General features: G+C 42.5%; 3 protein-coding genes across 3 annotated transcripts; 2 read left to right on the plus strand and 1 right to left on the minus strand.

Moving 5' to 3' along the window:
• Window positions 1-161: 161 nt before the first annotated feature.
• On the minus strand, window positions 162-2,738 carry nup88 (nucleoporin 88). Its single transcript, XM_047595102.1, has one exon. The coding sequence runs from the start codon at window positions 2,716-2,718 to the stop codon at window positions 559-561; it is 2,160 nt and encodes a 719-aa protein (XP_047451058.1). The 5' UTR covers window positions 2,719-2,738; the 3' UTR covers window positions 162-558.
• Window positions 2,739-3,900: 1,162 nt separating this feature from the next.
• psmd8 (proteasome 26S subunit, non-ATPase 8) lies at window positions 3,901-7,266 on the plus strand. Its single transcript, XM_047595083.1, has 7 exons — window positions 3,901-4,062; window positions 4,639-4,711; window positions 4,805-4,907; window positions 5,008-5,173; window positions 5,615-5,715; window positions 6,089-6,200; window positions 6,476-7,266. The coding sequence occupies exons 1-7, from the start codon at window positions 3,958-3,960 to the stop codon at window positions 6,611-6,613; spliced, it is 798 nt and encodes a 265-aa protein (XP_047451039.1). The 5' UTR covers window positions 3,901-3,957; the 3' UTR covers window positions 6,614-7,266.
• Window positions 7,267-11,825: 4,559 nt separating this feature from the next.
• Window positions 11,826-19,308, plus strand: spred3 (sprouty related EVH1 domain containing 3). The gene is made up of 6 exons (XM_047595241.1): window positions 11,826-12,104; window positions 13,932-14,097; window positions 14,284-14,452; window positions 14,582-14,643; window positions 14,759-14,917; window positions 15,181-19,308. The coding sequence occupies exons 1-6, from the start codon at window positions 12,094-12,096 to the stop codon at window positions 16,231-16,233; spliced, it is 1,620 nt and encodes a 539-aa protein (XP_047451197.1). The 5' UTR covers window positions 11,826-12,093; the 3' UTR covers window positions 16,234-19,308.
• The last annotated feature ends 129 nt before the right edge of the window (window positions 19,309-19,437 follow it).

A 19,437-nucleotide genomic window follows, 5' to 3' on the forward strand; every position in this document is an offset into this window, starting at 1 on the left:
TAAGAATGCATTTATAATACACACAGCTGGACATAATTTTAAACCTTTCCTTTAACCTCGATTTGTTTTTAAAGTTTGTATTTTTTGCAAATTACATGCAAATCAGGAAGAACGACAGTGACTGGCTGATATGTCCATTCACAAATTAGAAAAAAAAACTGTTACAGATTACTTCAAAGTTTATTATTTATCCAAGAAATTAGCAAAATATGTTGAAAATAGCTCAGAATGCTTCTGATTTCATCTGCCTATACATGGAAAATTCTGCTCTACGTCAGTGACTCATTTACATATAACGACTGTTATAACAAAATATGCAAAAGGTTAAGCGAGACAATCAAGGGAAACCTTATAGTATTCCTATTAAGCAAGAAACAACATGTACTATAAAAGGTAGAGTTATGCAGGTGCATAAAAAAAAACACTTGTGCACGTGGCACGTTAGAATGGGGGCTCTGAATACACCTCTTCATTCAATAGAAAAAAATATAACACTTAATTAGTGACAAAAATTACTTTCCCCACTGTAAAACAGAAAAACTGTGATTTCTGCTGTGCTTAGAAGCTGAAATGGTTTTTGATGTCTTTGATCTGCTTCATCATATCACCAATTTGCTGTCCCTGCTCTCTGAGGACGTCCTGGACAACCTTCCTCTGTTGGACGTTGAGTGACACGGTTGTCTTGGCTGCACCCATGTCCTTGTCAACTTGTGTCTTCTGGTACTCCATCTTCATGTTCACCTGTCTGATGCAGTTGTCCAGATGTTTCAGCTGGTCACTGATGGCCTGCAGCTCCTTCTTCATATCCTTCTCGCTGTTGGACAGTATGGGTAGTTGGCCCTGCAGGCTGCACAACACTTTCTTAACCCTATTCATGATGGTTTCCTGGCGATACTTTGCATCTTCGTACTTATCCGCCAACCTTTCCGCCGACTCCCTCAAACTCTTCCTCTCCTCCCTGCACAGAGTCAACTCCTCCAGCTGCTTATTCTTCTGGCCTACCAGGAGTTTCACCCTCCTTTGCATTTCTTCACGGGCCATGTCCTGCTTAAGGATGTACTCCTCGCGGAAGACCTGCGTGGCTCTGCTGAGGAGCTGCAGACACTCCGGAGGAGGCGGCGACGCATCCTTGTCGCCAGCCTTGAGCACAAGAGGGTTGTTGGAGCTACGTGCCAGGATGTTGCGGATGTGCTGCTCGAAGGAGTCGTCGGCCAGTCCGCGCAGGGGTGAGCTGACCGAACTCAGACCTGGGTGGGAACAAAGCAGCGGAGGGGAGGGAGGGCGAATGGAGCTGAGCAGGGGCAGCATGATGCACTCGTATTTGCTGGTGATGCAGATCATGGTGGCGCCCAACGAAAGGTCCGACACGATCAAAAAGCCACGGATGGGAGACGACTGACTGGTTAGAAGCGGTCTGGTGCAAACAATGTGCTCTACGATGCAGCGCTTCTCAGCAGCCAGCTCCTGGAGACTGCCCTTATCCTCTTCAACCGACCGGAGGAACTTCTGCAGCTTGTTGACCCAGATGAGCCCCACGCTGTGCACTCCCGCTTCATGCGTGCAGTGGTACCTGTGCTCGCACAAGGGGTCCCTGTGCAGCCTGATCGGGCAGGTGAAATCGAACTCTTGAGGCTCCTCGTCCTCCCCCGTGGCCACTTTGAGCGTGAGCTCCACCTCGACACACTCGAACACGTAGAGGGCCGGCACCGTGTCCGTGCCTCGGATCCACTTCCCCACCGCCCCCGTCTCCTCCTCTTCCTCGGACTCCATCACCACGCAGTGATACAGCGTTCCCGTCTCCGTCGCGATCACCAGGATGCTGGGAGCACAGGGCAGGCACAGAATGGCACAAGCATCATAGCCATAGTTATCCTCTGCAGCGGGATACATGGGCAGGGGTCCAACAGGTTTACTGACGCTCACGCCGTTTGCCTGGCTTGTGTAGCTCACGTACGTCTCCCCGTTTTCGTAGAGTATGTACAGAGGGTAGACTAGCTGTTCTCTGAAGCACTGTGCCGTCAGCTGCCGAGGAGGGGACGAAATTGGCCCGAAGTCAAACGCCACCGCGATCTCTCCAAGAGATGCTGCGTAGGAGCGGGCAGGAGGGTGGACGCTGCTGTCATCTTCCGTCTGCGACACCGACAGGGCTTTGGCCGGCGTCTGGGGAGACTTCAGTCCGTAAAACCTGATGGTGTTGTCCGACGTGAGCAGCACCAGGTGGGGCTCGTCGGTCTCGCTTGGGTACCAGGCCGCCTGACGCAGGTTCACCGACGGGGAGCTGGTGAAGAAGCGCTCCGCCACCGGGATGGTCCTGCAGTTTATTTTGTTCCGCCCGCCCTCGAACTCCGACTTCTTGCCCCACCGCTGCGGGAGCTCCAGCACCGAGACGCCCCGCAGCCCGACGAGAGCGACGTGGTGCTGGGTCGGGCTGAGCAACACCTGGCACACTTCGAAGAGAGGAGGGTTGATGCACAGCAAGGTCTGGTACTTCCCGCTACTGTGGCTGTCATCCGAGTTCAACTGTCGCAGGTTGGTCGTGTAAAACACGCGGTCTGTGTCGTCCCACAAGAAAAAGTCTCCGCCCAAACAAAACGTGAGGTTTTTAGCGACCCCTCGTTCATTGGCGTCGCCTTCCGACTCCAGTTTCTCTCGTATTATATTAAAAATCGCATGGTTTGGTAAGTCATTCAGCCACCGCTCTGCGTTGAACGCCGCCATCTTGATGTATGAGCGGCTTCTTCTTCTTCTTCTTCTTCTCCTTCTCGTTTGATGAGCGGCTGATACCAAACTTAAAGGTGCAATACCGCCACCTACCGGTCTGGCGTAATAACGAAAAAAACAAAGGAGAAAAAAAATTGAACTCTATCTATTAACCCTGTTCCCTTCAAGTTACTAGTCAAATTGTTGTGTGTTACCATCCATTGTCATTGTATATTATATCTTCATTCCATTCACTTGTTAGAAATAGAATAGAATAGAATACAATAGAATAGAATAGAATAGTGCAAAATATATATTATTTACACAAGATTTACAAGATAAAGTTAAAATAGTAATACTGAAAAATATTGAAAACATACAAAAATTATAAAATATTTTTTATAGCAGCAGTAAGGTGTAAACATGTATTGCACTATTTTTGCACTATTCAGTTAAGGAGTTGCATCAGCCACTTTATGTATATTGTCATGTGCATGTTTTTCTTTGTCTTTTAGTCTACTATATATATATATATTTCATGTATGTGTATTTTACCCTCCTTTTTAAATCTCAACTTTTGCACATTTAATGTTTACATTTCTGTATAGTTCCTAGACCTGTAAGGAATATAATTTTTAATCCTGTATTTATGTTGCGGTCAGAATTGATTGATTTTGTCTTTCCTTTTTCCGTTTCTCCGAAGTAAAACTTAACTTTGCTTCTTGCAATGTTGTTTTCAGTCTGTTCCTCTCTTCCTTGTAGGCCTTATAATCAACCTGTACATGTTGGACTCTATGTTATTACAGTGTGTACAAATCACAATATCACAAATATGACAATGCTCACACGAGAGACAGTGAGCTCAGACATCTGACAGTACCTGATACTGGAGATACTGATTATTGTGGAGCATGTGTGGGTGATTTTAAGTAGTTTGTTTCTATTGGTGATGGGCTATATTGTGAAGTAACAGGTGGCACAGCACATGATGATTGGTTCTGGGTACAGAAGGAGTAGAAGGTGGGGCTTGACAGAATGATATATTAATGCTTAGTGTTTTAAATTTGAGTGCTTGGTTGTAAATATCCTCGTTTCTCTCAAACGCCTACATGGGCAGGAACCCAAATAGTCACATCCCCTTTTGCACTGTTTTGTTTTCATGTCTGAGCTCAAGCAGGACGAAGCAGTTCACGGCAACTTCGCGACAGTCATGTAACGTATTACGTTGGCCGGTGTCGTATATTTTGCAGAATCACCATGGCGTTGAAAGAGACCGCGGGTCTGTATGAGACACTCAAAGCAGAATGGAACAAGAAAACCCCGAATCTGGGCAAATGTGGAGACCTTCTGAGCAAACTCAAGGTAGAGAAGCACACCAGCGTGACTGTTTTTGATGGTATAGCCCGAACCAGTCTCTCTGTCTGTTCGGAAACGTTTGGGCAATTAGCGAATGTAGCTAAGCGTGCTAACTTATGCTAACTAGGCTAACGCCGTGTACAGATATATATATATTTTAATGTTTTCTAATTTTAAACAATGCTAGCGGTAGTGATAACGCGTTACTATCGTGGTAACTTTGCGTGATTTATGGCTTATCAACGAAAGTAATTAATTTAGATTTTTTTCGGTTGTCATTGTCAGGAAGTGAAGCGTAAACGCTACGGTCGTTGTTGCTAACGTCAACATAGTTTAAAACTGAAACCGACATTCAAAATAAACACCTGAATCTTTATTTTCCCGTCACAACAGACTGAGATGTTATATCTGCTGAAAATCTATGTTTAATTATGTGGTTTTGTTTTTGTCACGACTCCGGGGTTTGCTAATGTTTGTCATAATGTGCTTCTATGTCAAACATTTAAGGCACAACAATCAACACATTACGTTTATAATACTGAGGAAAATAACAAGTAATTTGCTTTTTTTTTTTTTTTACAGATTTCATTACTAGAGCTGAATTTTTTACCTACCACTGGGTCTGCCCTCACCAAGCAGCAGCTGATTTTAGCCCGTGAGTACAGTCAAGCTGACATTCAACATCCTGCATGAGAGATGGACGCTACTTGGCATCTTTAATTAAGAAGACTTTGTGTCTTTGTTTCAGGTGATGTTCTTGAAATCGGAGCCTTGTGGAGCATCCACAAGAAGGACATTCCATCCTTTGAGAGATACATGGCCCAACTAAAATGTTACTACTTTGACTACAAGTAATGTCACCCCCCCCTTTTTTTGTCACTGAGAATGTGTTATTAAATACTTGCTTTGGGTTTTTCTAACATCTGTCTTGTTTTTACACTTCATCTGAAGGGAGGAGCTGCCTGAGGCCGCCTACATGCACCAGTTACTTGGACTGAACCTGCTCTTCCTGCTCTCACAGAACCGCGTGTCCGAGTTTCACACAGAACTTGAGAGATTGAGTGCACGAGATATTCAAACCAACGTATACATCAGGCACCCAGTGTCCTTAGAGCAGGTGATGTCATTTACTCGTAGATAAACCACAAATTTCAGTTTGATAATATATTTTCTTGTTTGGAATAACCAGGTGTTGAGTTAGTAATTTCTACTTGCAAATTACAAATTAATATTGTTATATTATTACCACTGAAGGAACGGCACCTTTGTCATTAGTGGTGGTTGTGGTGTAGCTGTGCCAAATTGTGAAAAGAAATTTCTTAATAGTTCGGCATCTTCAATATTTTAGTTTGTTATTTTTTGCCTCACATGTGCTATTAATGATATGATGTACTTAAACCATTAAATCAAAGTTACATATAATTAATAGATTAGCACAAATGATCAAAAATCTCATCAAATGCCTGTTTTTAGATGGAATTGTAACTTCATGTCAATAATTTATGTGTACATTTTTACACATAACTTATTATTTTCTATCCTCTTCTGTCTATTTCAGTACTTGATGGAGGGAAGCTACAACAAGGTATTTCTTGCCAAGGGCAACATCCCCGCTGAGAGCTACACCTTTTTTATAGATATTCTGCTTGACACAATTCGGTAAGGATCATTATTTAACCACACCTGCATTACTTTGACGCTTCAAAGCTGTCCTTTCTGTGTACTTCTTAGCCAACAATGTTGTTTGGCTTCTCTCTGAAGATGTTTCAGTTCCAGTGGATCTTATAGTTTTATTATGGGTGATTATATAATACAGTGACTATAGGAACTGAAGGTGTATGTTTGGTTTGCAAAAGCTAAGACATATAATAATCTTCAATTAACAACAGCACACAAAAAAAATCCTAATATTGTTAATTTTGTTAATGTTATGCTGTTTAATGTGAATTGTGCCATAGTCAGTGGGGACATAACATGAGATGTGACACTTTCTTTTAAAAATCAGCTAATATTGTGACTCTTTCTCTTGCAGTGATGAGATTGCCGGTTGCATAGAGAAGGCCTATGAGCAAATTCAGTTCAGTGAAGCTACACGGGTGCTTTTCTTCAGCTCCCCCAAAAAGATGACAGAGTACGCCAAGAAGGTATGTGAGTCCTTGATCATCAGGCCTTTAAAATAGTTCTAACATACAGGAAACACTGGAATATAAATAAAACCTAGTCTGATGTAGAACAGCATCTGGTTTGTCTAGTTGCATGTAAATAAAAGCTGGATGCTCTTAAATCAGTTTCAGTTTGGTGGACTGGTTATTTCTTTTCGGCTGTTCTCCACCAAACTGAAACCAAATTCTCAGACGACGGTAGCCAGTCGTCAAAAGCTGACTCTTTTATGTTTTTTTTTTTTTTTATTTAATTTCAGAGGGGATGGAGTTTGAGCGCAGATGGCTATTACTCTTTCACCAATCAGCAGCAGCGGACAGAGGAGGTGACCATCCCCTCCACGGAGCTGGCACAACAGGTCATCGAATACGCACGACAGCTGGAAATGATTGTGTAATCCGCCCCCAGAAACACTCTCAACCGTGTACAGACGCACTCAGAAAAAAAAAAAAACACGCCACTGACCCAACATACACCCAGTCAACTCAAATGCAGTTTCACCAAGGGATACGACTTCATCTATTGCCACAGGGGCTGATTTGTTTTCTATACCTAAGAAACGTGTCAACATTTATTTTTCTTGCCTTCTTTAATTGATATGGATATTGGTATACATATATACACATACATATATATATCTATTGAAAACATTTGAAGGTTTAACAACAATAAAAATGTTTATTTTATTGGGTCATTCCCACACAGTTATAGAAAAACAAGAAATTCACGTCCAGCTACCACATTTAGAAACCTTGGTGATCAGACTATTTACAACCACATGTAGGTGTCACAAAACTATCAACACATTTTTTTTTTTTTTTTAAACTTCAACCAAGCTCTTTTTGTATACAAACTTTTCTCCTTAGTAGAACTCACTGTAATGTATCACCCTGACTTCTATCCACAACCTAAAGAATTGCCATGGGGTTTTGTGAGTGTTTTCTAAATAGTAATACCTCTTCCTCTTTAGATGGTTTGTAATCCAGTTGACCTTACAATGCAAATATTTGTCTGCAATAAATGATTCTGAAAATAAACCTTTTGAATGACTGTCCATCTCTGTGTTTTTAACTCAAGAATTCAAATTTCCCACGGGAGCAGTTCATTTGCAGCAGCTTTCTGAAGTTTTCAATAACAGTTCATATTTTCAGTGTCTTCTTGCATTCCTGTGTTTCAGTGTTAAACACGTTACAAGTCTTGCTGTGGTGCATTTTTTTTGACCAATAATAAAACAGAAAATACAACAAAGACGTATAAACATTCTGCCACACTAAAGAGTAGATTGTAGTTAGTAAAATATACACTTTATTAGATTTCTGCAACATTAACTTGCTGCAAAAATGTGTAGCTCATTTCATCCTCATTGGTGATTCCTGCATTCTGAAATTTATTTTCATATTAATGCTTTGGATTTTCATTTTTTAGCAGTGCAACTTTACTGCTCTTTATTGTTGCACAGTGGGAATAGTTTCTTTAGCACTTTGCTTGAAGCTCCTACTGCCATCTCCTGGCTGAGCCTTTAATTTCTCTCCTGCCCTTGCCTAGTTGTGTCAGTTTTGCATTGCTCATGTTTTCCATGCCCATTTTGTTGTTTGACTTTATGTTTTTGCTCGTTTTGTCTTTTTCTCTGTGTTTTTGCTACGTAGTATTTTTTCTGTTGTACCGATTCCAGCTGCAGGTCAACATTACTGACGATTTCGTTATATTGCTCATAAAATAAGTTCATTTCTGCCTGAGGTGAGGGATGCAGCCATTTGAACTGAAGGTATCTTCTGTACCTTATATATATAATAAGGTGTTTCTACTGTAGTTCCATGTTCTGCAGGCATTTGCTGTGATAAAATTTCTGGATTCCTTACTTTGAGTGCAGCACCATGCTACGCCGGTCGACCTGTTGCTGTATTGATGATTTCATTCTTGTAATTCTTTTCTGATGTTCAACACTTACAGCTAAATGAAGGCGCTGCAAGATGGCCGACACAGGTGCTTCAGATTCTTTAAGTATTTCTTTCCTTGAAGTCACACCATTGATTGAGTTTGATCGAGCTTTATTTATTTTGAATATATTCAAAATGCAGAAGAAAGTCACATGAAATATATTCAAAAAGGAGTTGGCGGAAGTAAAACTTATCTAGTCCCACCTTTTCTCCATCAGTTGTTTAACTTGAATGCGTCCATATTTTACAAAAGAGAAACAGTTTCTGCGCCGTACTTCAGCGATCTAACAAAAAAAATCAGAACAATAACAACCAACGAGGTTCTTAATGTAGTGCGATACTTTCCGTTTCATCCATACATCTCTTTAGTATTATATTTTTAGATGTTTTTATTATTTTCATCATTGCTTCAGATCTGTCTGTAACCCATTCCATAATTGAACTCCACACAAAAGCTTTTAATTCTTGTGCGTGACCTGCGAATTTTAAAATTAAAACTTTCTCTCGAATTATAACTCCCTTCTTGGTTTCTAAAACGATTTTAGATTCTAGGTGGTAATGAATTATTTTTTTGGCCTTATACATTATTTGTGCTGTTTACATTTCGACAACGTCCATGAGTTTGACCAATTTGGAGAATAAAAACAGTGAATTGGTGTCTTCTAGATATCCAACCTTTGTTTTAAAGATGATTAGTAAAAAACACAGTAAAGAATATGTAATGATTTGTGTTGAAGTATATGTTTTGCTATATTCAATACTGAGATGCTTTGTGATAACTTTTTCTGTACATGTTTTATGTGCGATTTCCATTACCATGGAAGTTTGGTCTTGCACTTTTTCCTTTTAATTCCTTCAGTTCTGTAGGACCTTTGTGCCATCGGGACATCGATGCAGCTGAAGCAAGATGCAGCGTACGTTCTTCTGGGTCAACATCCTGTGAAATGTTCACAGCCCTGTGAGACATCGACACCAGGAACATGGAGCACCCTTCCCTGTGAGCATCACGTCACTGCCAGTGCCATTAACATGTAGAGTAAGGCAGATTATATCTTTGACTCGTGTGATTAAGGTTTGACATGTTTAAAATCAGCCTCTGTTTTTAGTTTTTAACCCCAGCTACTTTTAAAAAGTAATCTTTCATGCAAGTACGTCCAGTAGGCCTTTGTGTGGATAAACATTTTCTTATGGTTGACATTCTGCGCCACAGAGATCAGTTTTTGTTCTGAAACAATTTAAGAAGCATCAGTGAAACACAACATTCCTCCAGGTGCCACAAACCACAGTTAAATGTAGTATATTTTAAATTAATCTAACTTACAATCACCATTGCTGGCAATACTCAATAAAATGACAAACAGGAATGAATCCACTGCTGATAAATATAAACAATTTACTTAAACAATTTATAATTTAAATAAACAATTTACCCATGTTCTGAGTTATGTTTGCTAACAACTAGTATCCAGCTCTTCTACAAACCAGGTATTAATGCACTTACTTTAAGCTTTATGCTTAAGCTAACTATTTAAAAAGAAATAAATATTAAGAAGATATTATAAACTTATATTAACACATTTTGAGGTGGATTAAAGATATGGTGTAAGCTGTTACTGAAGTAACGTGGAACAAACCCAAGTAACGTTAGCTTGTTTTAGCTTGCTCTAGAGCTAACGAGACATGCTATGCTATTTAAGAGAAACCATTACAAATTATTTGACATCTCCCGACAAATTTGGTGACACAATTTGTTAAATATCTGTTTTTTAAATTACCACCAAAAAAGCAAACCCCCACCCAAGTAATGTTTGCAAACGTTAGCTTGTTTTAGCTTGCTCTAGAGCTAACGATAAATGCTATGCTATTTAAGTAAAAAAATAAATAAATAAAAATACAAGTTATGTGTCATCTCCCGATAAATTTGGTGACACATTTTGTTAAATATTTGTTATTTAAAGCTTACCTCGAAAAAAAACCCCAACCCAACTAATGTTAGCTAACGTTAGCTTGTTTTAGCTTGCTCTAGAGAGCTAACGACACATGCTATGCTATTAAAGAAAAACAAATACAAATAAATAAATATGGTGACACATTTTGTTAAATATCTGTTATTTAAAGCTTACCACCCCTCCAAAAAACTTTGTGAAGTCAAATTTAGCCTACAGGAAAATAAAAATTGATGACATTTCAGAAGGGAAAAACTGTTTAATTTGAAGCTTGAAAATATAATGACTGGGCCATGTTTACTTGGAAATAATGGTCAGGAATATATATAATGACTCACAAATTAGTCATTTTGTTTGTTTACTGGTTTATTAATACAATATTTTAATTAAAAATTTGTTTGCAGTTGCTGTGAAAAAAAAAACCTTTCCTGTATGTATGCAACTGTGTTAATAAAGCACTGTTTTTGGTGTTGAAAATAAAGCCCAGGTCCTCAAATTAAACTTCCTTTACAGCCCTAAATATAAATGCTAAAGCTGGGATCAGCAGATTTGTGAGTAAGTTAACTCAGTTTAAACAATGGGGTTGAATAAAGCAAACACATGAAAGTAATTTGCTGATACAAGTAAGGTTTTGTCTTTTGGATTTGTTTCCATTTTCAGTGCAGGAAGCTGGATCTGAAGTTTCTCTGCTGCGAAATCATCCTGTTTTTCGTAACCTTTTAGGCCACAGGTCTTCAAGAGAGGGTCCATGGAGGTACTATCTATCTATCTATCTATCTATCTATCTATCTATCTATCTATCTATCTATCTATCTATCTATCTATCTATCTATCTATCTATCTGCCACCCTGCTGTTGAAAGTTTGAACCTGTGTATTGCTGAATGCAAAATGATGATATTAATGTAAATTTATAAATAGCACTAGGCTGAGTTTAATTTATAACAACATATAGTAGGTGGGGGGTCCTTACTTAATCCCTCCATCAGTTTGGGGGTCCTTGACCTGAAAAACGTTAATTGCTTTAGGGCAATTAGTCTGAACCACAACTTTCCATCTTAAATTCTTTCTATCTTCTATCTTAAATCATTTCTCGGCAAGAAAACACAACTTTGATTATATTCTTTTTGATTAACATTAAGAAATTAAATATTAAGTGACTTGGGTATGGAGTTTGTAGATCATTAAATTGAGGGTGTTGCTGTCCATGGTGCTGAAACATGTGGGTGCTTGCACCTTCGTTGGGACCCTTAAGGAAAACGGAACAATAAGATATTTTTCCTGTGTGTGTGATTGGCAACTGCAAAATATACACTATAAAAAAATAAAATAAAGTATTGTGACAACAATTTACCAGGCTTTAAAGATTTTAAAAAGGAACTCCACTACGTAAAGTGGGCTGCTCCATCCAATTTTATACATTTTTCTCTATGGGTTTAGTTTGTCCAGTAATTATCTGAGGATCAACCAGAGGTCATTGATGGTTTACCGAGCTTTTCATTTACCACCCACGTCACTGCTCATATCAGCAACTCATTATCAATAATTTAAAATAACACGGTTACGGACAAACCCCCTGTATAGCCCACCTAAAAGCCGCGACGCTGTCAATGATTAGTGCGGATGTGCTGGCACAGGGCAGGTAGAGGGAGAAAGGGAATAAGAGAGGGAGTGATTCTGAGAGAGAGAGAGAGAGAAGGGGGAGAGAAGGAGGGAGGGAGAGAGAGAGAAGAGAGAGAGAGAGAGAGAGAGAGAGAGGGAGGATGCTGCCAGCGGAAAATGGCTGCTGCAACCTCAAGCCTATCCTGATACACCGAAACGACATCAAGGTGGAGAGAGAGAGAGGGGGAAGAGAGAGGAAGATTAGGAAAATGAGAGCAGATAGAGAGAGAATGTGAGTGAGTCTGAGTGTTTCCTGAAAGGAGGATAAAAAGAGAGAGTGAGAGAGAGGAGACCCTGGGGTGGGCTGCTGCAAGCGGCGGGCAACACCGAGCCATGGAGGGCGAGTAAGTCCTTACATTTTCATTTTTAACATTGCACACACACACACACACATATATATATATATACATGTATATTCAGCCATCCGCCAAAAACCGGTTAGGAAAGAACGCCACCAGCATCAGTGTTACACCAATCCAGTATCATGCACTATTATCACATTCGGTGCTCTACAATTTATCAGGCTGCCGAGAATAAAAACACCATTACGTAGTCTTGATTCAACAGCATACACCCCGTTTCCGATATATCCATGCCAATATGTGATTAAATGTAAAGCCCACCTACATGTGGACGTTTTAGATGACTGGCTACACAATATAGAGGCGCACAATTTTTTTTTTTTTTTTTTTTTTTTTTTTTTTTTTTTGAGGGAATGGCTAATAACAATGCACGTACTAAATGCGAGAAGCTTTGCAACAATTCAAAATGCGTGGTTGGCAGCAGCGATTGGTAAAAACAATCACGAAATCAGTCAGTGTGTAAAATGTATGGAGGGGGGAGAAGAAAAAAAAAAAAAAAGCGAAATATGGCGAGTTTAGGGCCAGCATCGCGTCATTCAAGACATGGCTACAGTAAAACGAGGGAGGGATGGAGGCGTTGTGATTTTTATCAACGTGTCTCGGGGTTTCATTATGATTTTTAAAGCCAAACTTTATGAATGAAATGTGATTTTTCTCTCTCTCTCTCGCTCGCTCCCGCTCTCCCTCATCCTCACCCCTCCTCTCCTTCTTCCCTTTTCTAATCGGCCCCCTCCCCCATCTCTCGTTTCCTCTCCATCCTCTCACCCACTCGTTCCTTCTTCTTCTTCTTCTTCTTCTTCTTCTTCTTCTTCTTCTTTTCACACGCGATTGCATTGTATTTGGGCCTAATGCATTGTCCGGCGGAAAGGAAGGAAAGGAAGGAAAAAAAAAAATATATATATATATATAACGCGCAGTGCGATGTCGAATCCAGTCTTGCTCCATCCCATTCATAAAAAATATAACATAATATCGGGGTGTGTTAATGAGTGCGTGCAGCAGGGGCGGAATGGAGAAAAGGAGCGTCTGAGAAAATAACTGCAACAATTAAAATTCAGTGTGATTGTGGAAAAAAAAAAAAAAAGCGGAAAGACGCGGCCGTGCATGCATTACATGCACATGTCGAACTGCGGTGCTGAATTATTCAGCCGAATGGCGAACGCAGCTTATTTTATTTATTTATTTTTTATTATTTTATTTTATTTTATTTTTTATTTTTTTGCAAGAATGCCGGGGCCTCTTATGGCGAATGGGTGCGTTCATTGATACGTCTATCTGGGAAACACTCATTCTTCCTCCCTCCTCCCATTTGGGCCATTTCTCTCCTCCTTTTTAACGTTGGCTTTCTTTTTTCTATCCGCTTGCTCCACGGTCGCCCGTAGTCCTCAACACCATTTACTCAACACAACAGGTCTAATTCTCATTCACACCTATCACAGCAGAAGTCCTTAAATAACACCGAAACCAGCATAACACCAGCTTTATCTGTGTCACGTGAGGAAAAAAAATCGCCTTGACTGTTATACTGTGTGAAACGCCTCGGAGGAAGGTGACTCGTTGCATAGCCGGTGCTCACATGCACAACACAACTGTCAGCTCTGCCTCCCTGGTGTCAATTTCACGATATCGTCTATAGTTCGTGCATGTTTTGGAAGATGGAAGTGTGGGGCTCATCAGTTTCAAGCTGACTGATTCCGTGCATGTTGTGCAAGCGTCTGCATGTGTTATGTTTATGATTGCGTTGTTTTAATCAGCCCCCCCCCCCCCCCCCCGGCTCATTCATTCTCTTGGTTTCCCCCCCCTTGACAGTGTGCGTGTTCGTGCGGTGGTGATGACACGTGATGACTCCAGCGGTGGCTGGGTGCCCCTCGCAGGTGGCGGCCTCAGCCATGTAGTCATATGTAAGGGGAGGAGTCACGACGGCAGGGGCCGGAGAGAATACATCATACGTGGAGAACGACTGCGAGACCGAGCAGTGAGTGTGTGTGCGTGCGTGCGCGCGTGTGTTATGGCTGTCTTTGGTGCCACGTTGCTTTGTCAACACCACCTAAAGATCCACACAGATTTATGTTACGTGGAGGCATGATGATGTCACACAGGGGGGTGTGGGGGGTGTGGGGGGCCACATCCCGGTTGGTACATTAACTTTTCATGTCTTTAGCCGGTGTTGGAGTGTGCGGTGCAAAGGGGGTTAGTGTACAACAAGGTGAACCCCATCTTCCATCACTGGCGAGTAGAGGAGCGGAAATTTGGCCTTACATTCCAGAGTCCAGCCGATGCCATCTCCTTTGAGAAAGGGCTTCAGGCTGTCATAGACAAGCTCGACAGAGGTAGGCACACACCACGAAACCACATGTAAAAAAACGATGTCACTGTTGTTGTTGTTGTGTGTGTGTGTGTGAATTGGCCCCTGGAGGATGTTCACGAGAGCCTAAACCTCCTCTTTCCGTCCCATCAAGGCTCTGACTCGCCCTCGTCCTCCACGCCAGAAGAGGCCGACACTGAGGACGACGGACAAGCTGTGAGTACATGAGCGGGCTGTAGTTCTTATTCTTCTTTACACATCCTCAAACCCCCCCCCCCACCACCAGAAAAACAGACTCCTGACCTGTGTGGTGACCTGCAACGTCTGCCAGTCCCATACAGGAAGCGAATCGTCCTCCAACAGCAGGAAGGAGATGCTTCCCAAACCCATCACCATAGTGACAAGCGAGTCGTCGTCCACCTGTTTCGTGCGGCCGGAGGAGTTTAGTTTTGGATCCAGCCATGCTGTCACCACTCAAACACCTGCTCAGGTAGCGCCCAAGTTCACAACGTCAGACATATTTATTCAATATGCAACAAGACTTCTCACATTTTCATCTGTACTCACCTAAAACCAGTTTGCACCTACAGCAGATACACCTGTTCATTCATAAAGTTAAATTAAAGTGACCCACGCACGTCCTATAGATTTCGATAATTAGCGCGATATGCTAGCGATGAAAACCCTTTTATAACCACTGCCACAGTACACACTGTTCCTGACTCACTCTGTAATCCTACACCCTCTCCACAGATCCACACCAGGTCGGGACAGCACCAGCTCTCGCAAATGACGGCCGTGTTGAATCCCCCGGCTCCCCCGCCCCCGCCTCCCGCTCCACCTACTCCTCCCGTGGTTCCCCCGGCCTCGTCCCCTTTGTCCCCCCTCTCGCCCACTATTTCGCTGCTGGAGGAGGGAGACCTGCACAGCGTGGACCCGTGCAAAGACCTGTGGGGCTCGCGGGGTTACGAGGACTACAGGAGGGCGGGGGCCACGAGGACTATGGTTGGCGGGCTGACAGGGGGCGTGGTCGTGGGTGGCGGGGGCGGGAGCCTCCAGGACAAGTCGGAGCTGTGCGTCGTCCGCTTCGAGAAGGAGCTGGCGGGAGTGGGGACGGCGGGGTGCGACGTGACCGTGAGCCTGGACAGCAAAGCCTCCCAGCGCCTGTCCTCGTCGTCCCCCACCTGCATGTCCATGCCCAACGCTGTGTCAGGTGTGTCCTCAGGTGCTGGCTCACCCCAGGAGACGGGCAAAGGCTCGCCCTCCCCCTGCTGCATCCACACCTCACTGGCCACGCCCCGCTCGCGGACTCGTAAGAGAGGAGGAGGGGCCAGCAGCGGTGGCGGCGGCGGCGGCGGCGGTGGCGGTGCCGCCGCTGCCACCACCGGCGCCGACCCGGGGGTCATCTCCCCCGACGACGACAGCCCGTGTCCCCAGGCGTCGTCGTGCTCGTCCCGCTGCGTGTACTGCCGCTCCGTTTTCAGCGCCTCGGAGAACGGGCGGGGCCGCTGCAGAGACGCCCCGGACCCGGCCCTGCACTGCCTGCGCCAGTGGACCTGTGTGTGGTGCGCGGAGAGCCTCCTCTACCACTGCATGTCGGACTCCGAGGGAGAGTTCTGGGAGCCTTGTTCGTGCGATGACTCGATGGGGGGCCACCCGCACCCCCTCTGCTGCGCCCGCTGGTTGGCCCTCCTGGCCCTGTCGCTCTTCGTGCCCTGCATGTGCTGCTACCTGCCTTTGCGCGCCTGCCTGCGATGCGGGGAGAGGTGCGGCTGCTGTGGGGGAAAGCACAAGGCGGTCCGATGAGGCCAGGCGAGGGCGTGGGAGGGGGTTTCCCTGGACCGATTGGGGAGGGGGGGGGGGTTTTGGTATCGAGAGAAGAGAGAGCATCCGGGCCCTTACTAGGTGGAACTGTGCTCTCGGTAGACCCCGGACCCCCGACATGGCCCTCCAAAGCCCCACAGCCTTCCACTGCATTCAGCTCTTTTCTCTTTTCAACTTGGGGCCTTCCTCACTGGTCCATGCCTGCTGAAGGTGCACTGCACTCAGACCAGGCTCTGCGGGAGTCATCTGGAGCCTTCACCGTGGATTTACTGAGGAAAACGGCTGATCTAGAGTTAGCTCTAAGTGACTTTATCGCAGGAAGAGGGTGGCAGAGGCAACAATGATGTGTACACTGTTTCAAATGTCCGTTCTTTTTTTGTTTTGTTTTGTTTTGTTTTGTTTTGTTTGTTTTGTTTAGTTTTTTTTTATTTCGAAAGAAAAACTCAAAAAACAAAAGATGTTTATATATATGATTGTTATAATTTGAATTGGTATATTTTATTAAATGTAACATATTGACAGGATCCCCAAATGGCACACACATTCACGTACTCACAAACATGAGATCTTGGGGAAGTTATTCGTTTCATGTTGGCCTGTTTATCAGTCAGATGAACAGATGTCACCCTTTACCTCTAATTTTTTACCTCAGATGTTACACGAACCTTGGTTAAGGAAGGAAGGAAGGAAGGAAGGGAGAAGGGAGGTTTGGAGGGAGCGAGCACGAGTACGTGCAGTCCTCAAAAAAAAAAAAAAAAAAAAGTACGAGCATCTGAGATCACTGGTGTTGTCTTTCGGTTAAAGCAGTAAACCACAATGGAAGAAAGGTTATCAAATGCAAAGAGACAATTATAGTTAAGGGAAGTTGCAATGACAAACCACAAAGACTTAAAAGTCATAATGTGAGTCATAATGGTCCTTTGTAACCAAACACAAGGTTACTTTTGTTTTCTGGGAAAAAAAAAAAGAAAAAAAAAAGAGAATGTGTGTCTAACATTAAACACCCTCACTTTGCACATATTTTTCCATCTTCCCATGTATTTTTAATATTAATCATAGAACACATCACATCGCCACCACTGTACTTGTTGAATCAGCAAGGTGCTTACAACCGAGGCCTCTGAGTGAGTTTATTCTACCTAACGTACCACAACGACTGTACCGTCCCCCAAAGAAAAACAAGACAGGACCCCCCGCTAACCAATCTGTTGATGATGTGTTTAGGCCTTTAAAAATGAGACGTCACCAAAAAAAGAAAAAAGAAAACAAAAAAAAAAAAAAATGAAGTGCAATGAACAATGTGTTGAAAGAGTATTTTTGTACCAGTTGCTGATGTTAGGAAGAGAAAAAACAAACCGGAAATGGGATCGTTTTTTTTTTTTTTTTTTTTTTGGAACCGAATACAGCAGCGGTGTGTGTTGTTGTGTTCGATGTCAGGCGTAAAAGACAAACGAGAACACAAACCTGTCTTTGAGCGGCGGCACGTAGCTCACAGGTGTGACATTTAAACGCGTGTGCCGTAGACTGTCGACCCTGTGATAAGAAAAAGAGACGAATCGAGCAGGAAAAAGAGGAATGAGGGAAGGTCCTTGTCGGACAACGGTGGCAGATGTTTTTTCGCTGAATGTTGCTTTAAGTATGAAGTTTAAAAGCTGCTATGTTAAGTCCGACCCGAACACTATTCTTTTCAAACTTTGCCCGCTGGCTCTTGGAAATCTGACGTTTTTTTTGGGGGGGCGAGAGTCAGAAAACTAGTGGATCACTGCGCGTACAGCGTAGTAGTCTGGAGATATGTTCAACCCCCAAAACATTTGAAAAATGCTTCTGGTGATGTCCCTTGCATTTCTGTGTTTATTTCGCCAACTGGTGGTTAAAGCGAATAACTGGGTATATTGAAAGCTAGTTGAATTATAGCTAAAAAATCTCCAACTATCAACATAAATATCAATTTTGTGCAATTTCCATTAAATCAAAGAGTATGTGTATTTTCGATAGCCTTCTGTGGCTATTTTCTATCATGAAGCAAGGTGGAAATTCATAAATATCAGAGAATAACTCATGAAATGCACTGAGCATCACAGATGCCTTAAAACTGTAAGAGACTCCGTGAGGGGAATCTCTTTAAAACTTTAAATTATGACACGTATATATATATAGTCTCTGTTTAAGGAAACCAGCATTGACTGATTATACTGTAGTTTCAAATGAAGGTGGTGGATTATTAAAAAAACGGCAGAATGAACCTTTCAGAAGCTTCACCGTATTATTCACATTTTAGGTTTAGCCAAGAAACTTTTATCCAAAGTGACTTAGAGAGCGAGTGAAAAAGGCAGCAGGGTGCAGAGTCGGGCAGGACGCGCGACCCCCCTGACCTCTCAGCTATGGGACGTTGTCTTCGCTGCTTGGCCAGCCTGCCAACAACGTCGGCCCACTTAAAAAAATAAAATAAAATAAAATAAAAAAAGACATCCTGTCCATGTCACAGCGGCAGGAAACTATTCCCTGATCCTAAATTAACCCAACACACACACACACACACGATCCCCACAAATCTGCAATGCATAAACCTGCGCACACACAAATGCAAGACACACACACACGTTCACTTGATGGTGCATATACAGAACTAGTAAAGCCATTGCACACAGTTTGCTACTTCTGGTTCAGAAATGGTGTTAGAGTTACAGTACTGACTGTCATGCGATCACAATTGCAGGCCCCCATTCTTACATCTTAATAAATGTGCCTTTTGATTTGAGTAATCAATAACTTATGATTTCTAAGTAACTCTGTATTAAGTACTATTTACTTTTTTTGGTTATTGATTTCTGCCGATGTGCATATTTTCAAATGTACGTATTTATTAGTTTCAAAGTAATTAATGAGATATTACCTGTTTATTTATTTATTGAGATATTTATTCTGATTCTTTATTTTTTTGAGACAGGTTTTTATCTTCTGTGCTGTCTTACTTCTGACTTTGTGCCAATGTGCTGCTTTGAGGTGTTACATATCGTGGGTTTGTATCATTATTAAACCCTCACTCTATATTTTAAATCAGTGTTTTCTTCTCTTTCACGTGCGCATGTAATCCACTCACTGTGCCTTTTTTCCCCCCAAACACTGTTTTAAACTTGTATTCTATAATTATTCCACAGTGCTGTCAAAGGAATCAAAAAAAAACAT

The sequence above is a fragment of the Mugil cephalus genome, chromosome 9 (genome assembly GCF_022458985.1).
Source record: "Mugil cephalus isolate CIBA_MC_2020 chromosome 9, CIBA_Mcephalus_1.1, whole genome shotgun sequence".
NCBI lineage: Eukaryota > Metazoa > Chordata > Actinopteri > Mugiliformes > Mugilidae > Mugil > Mugil cephalus.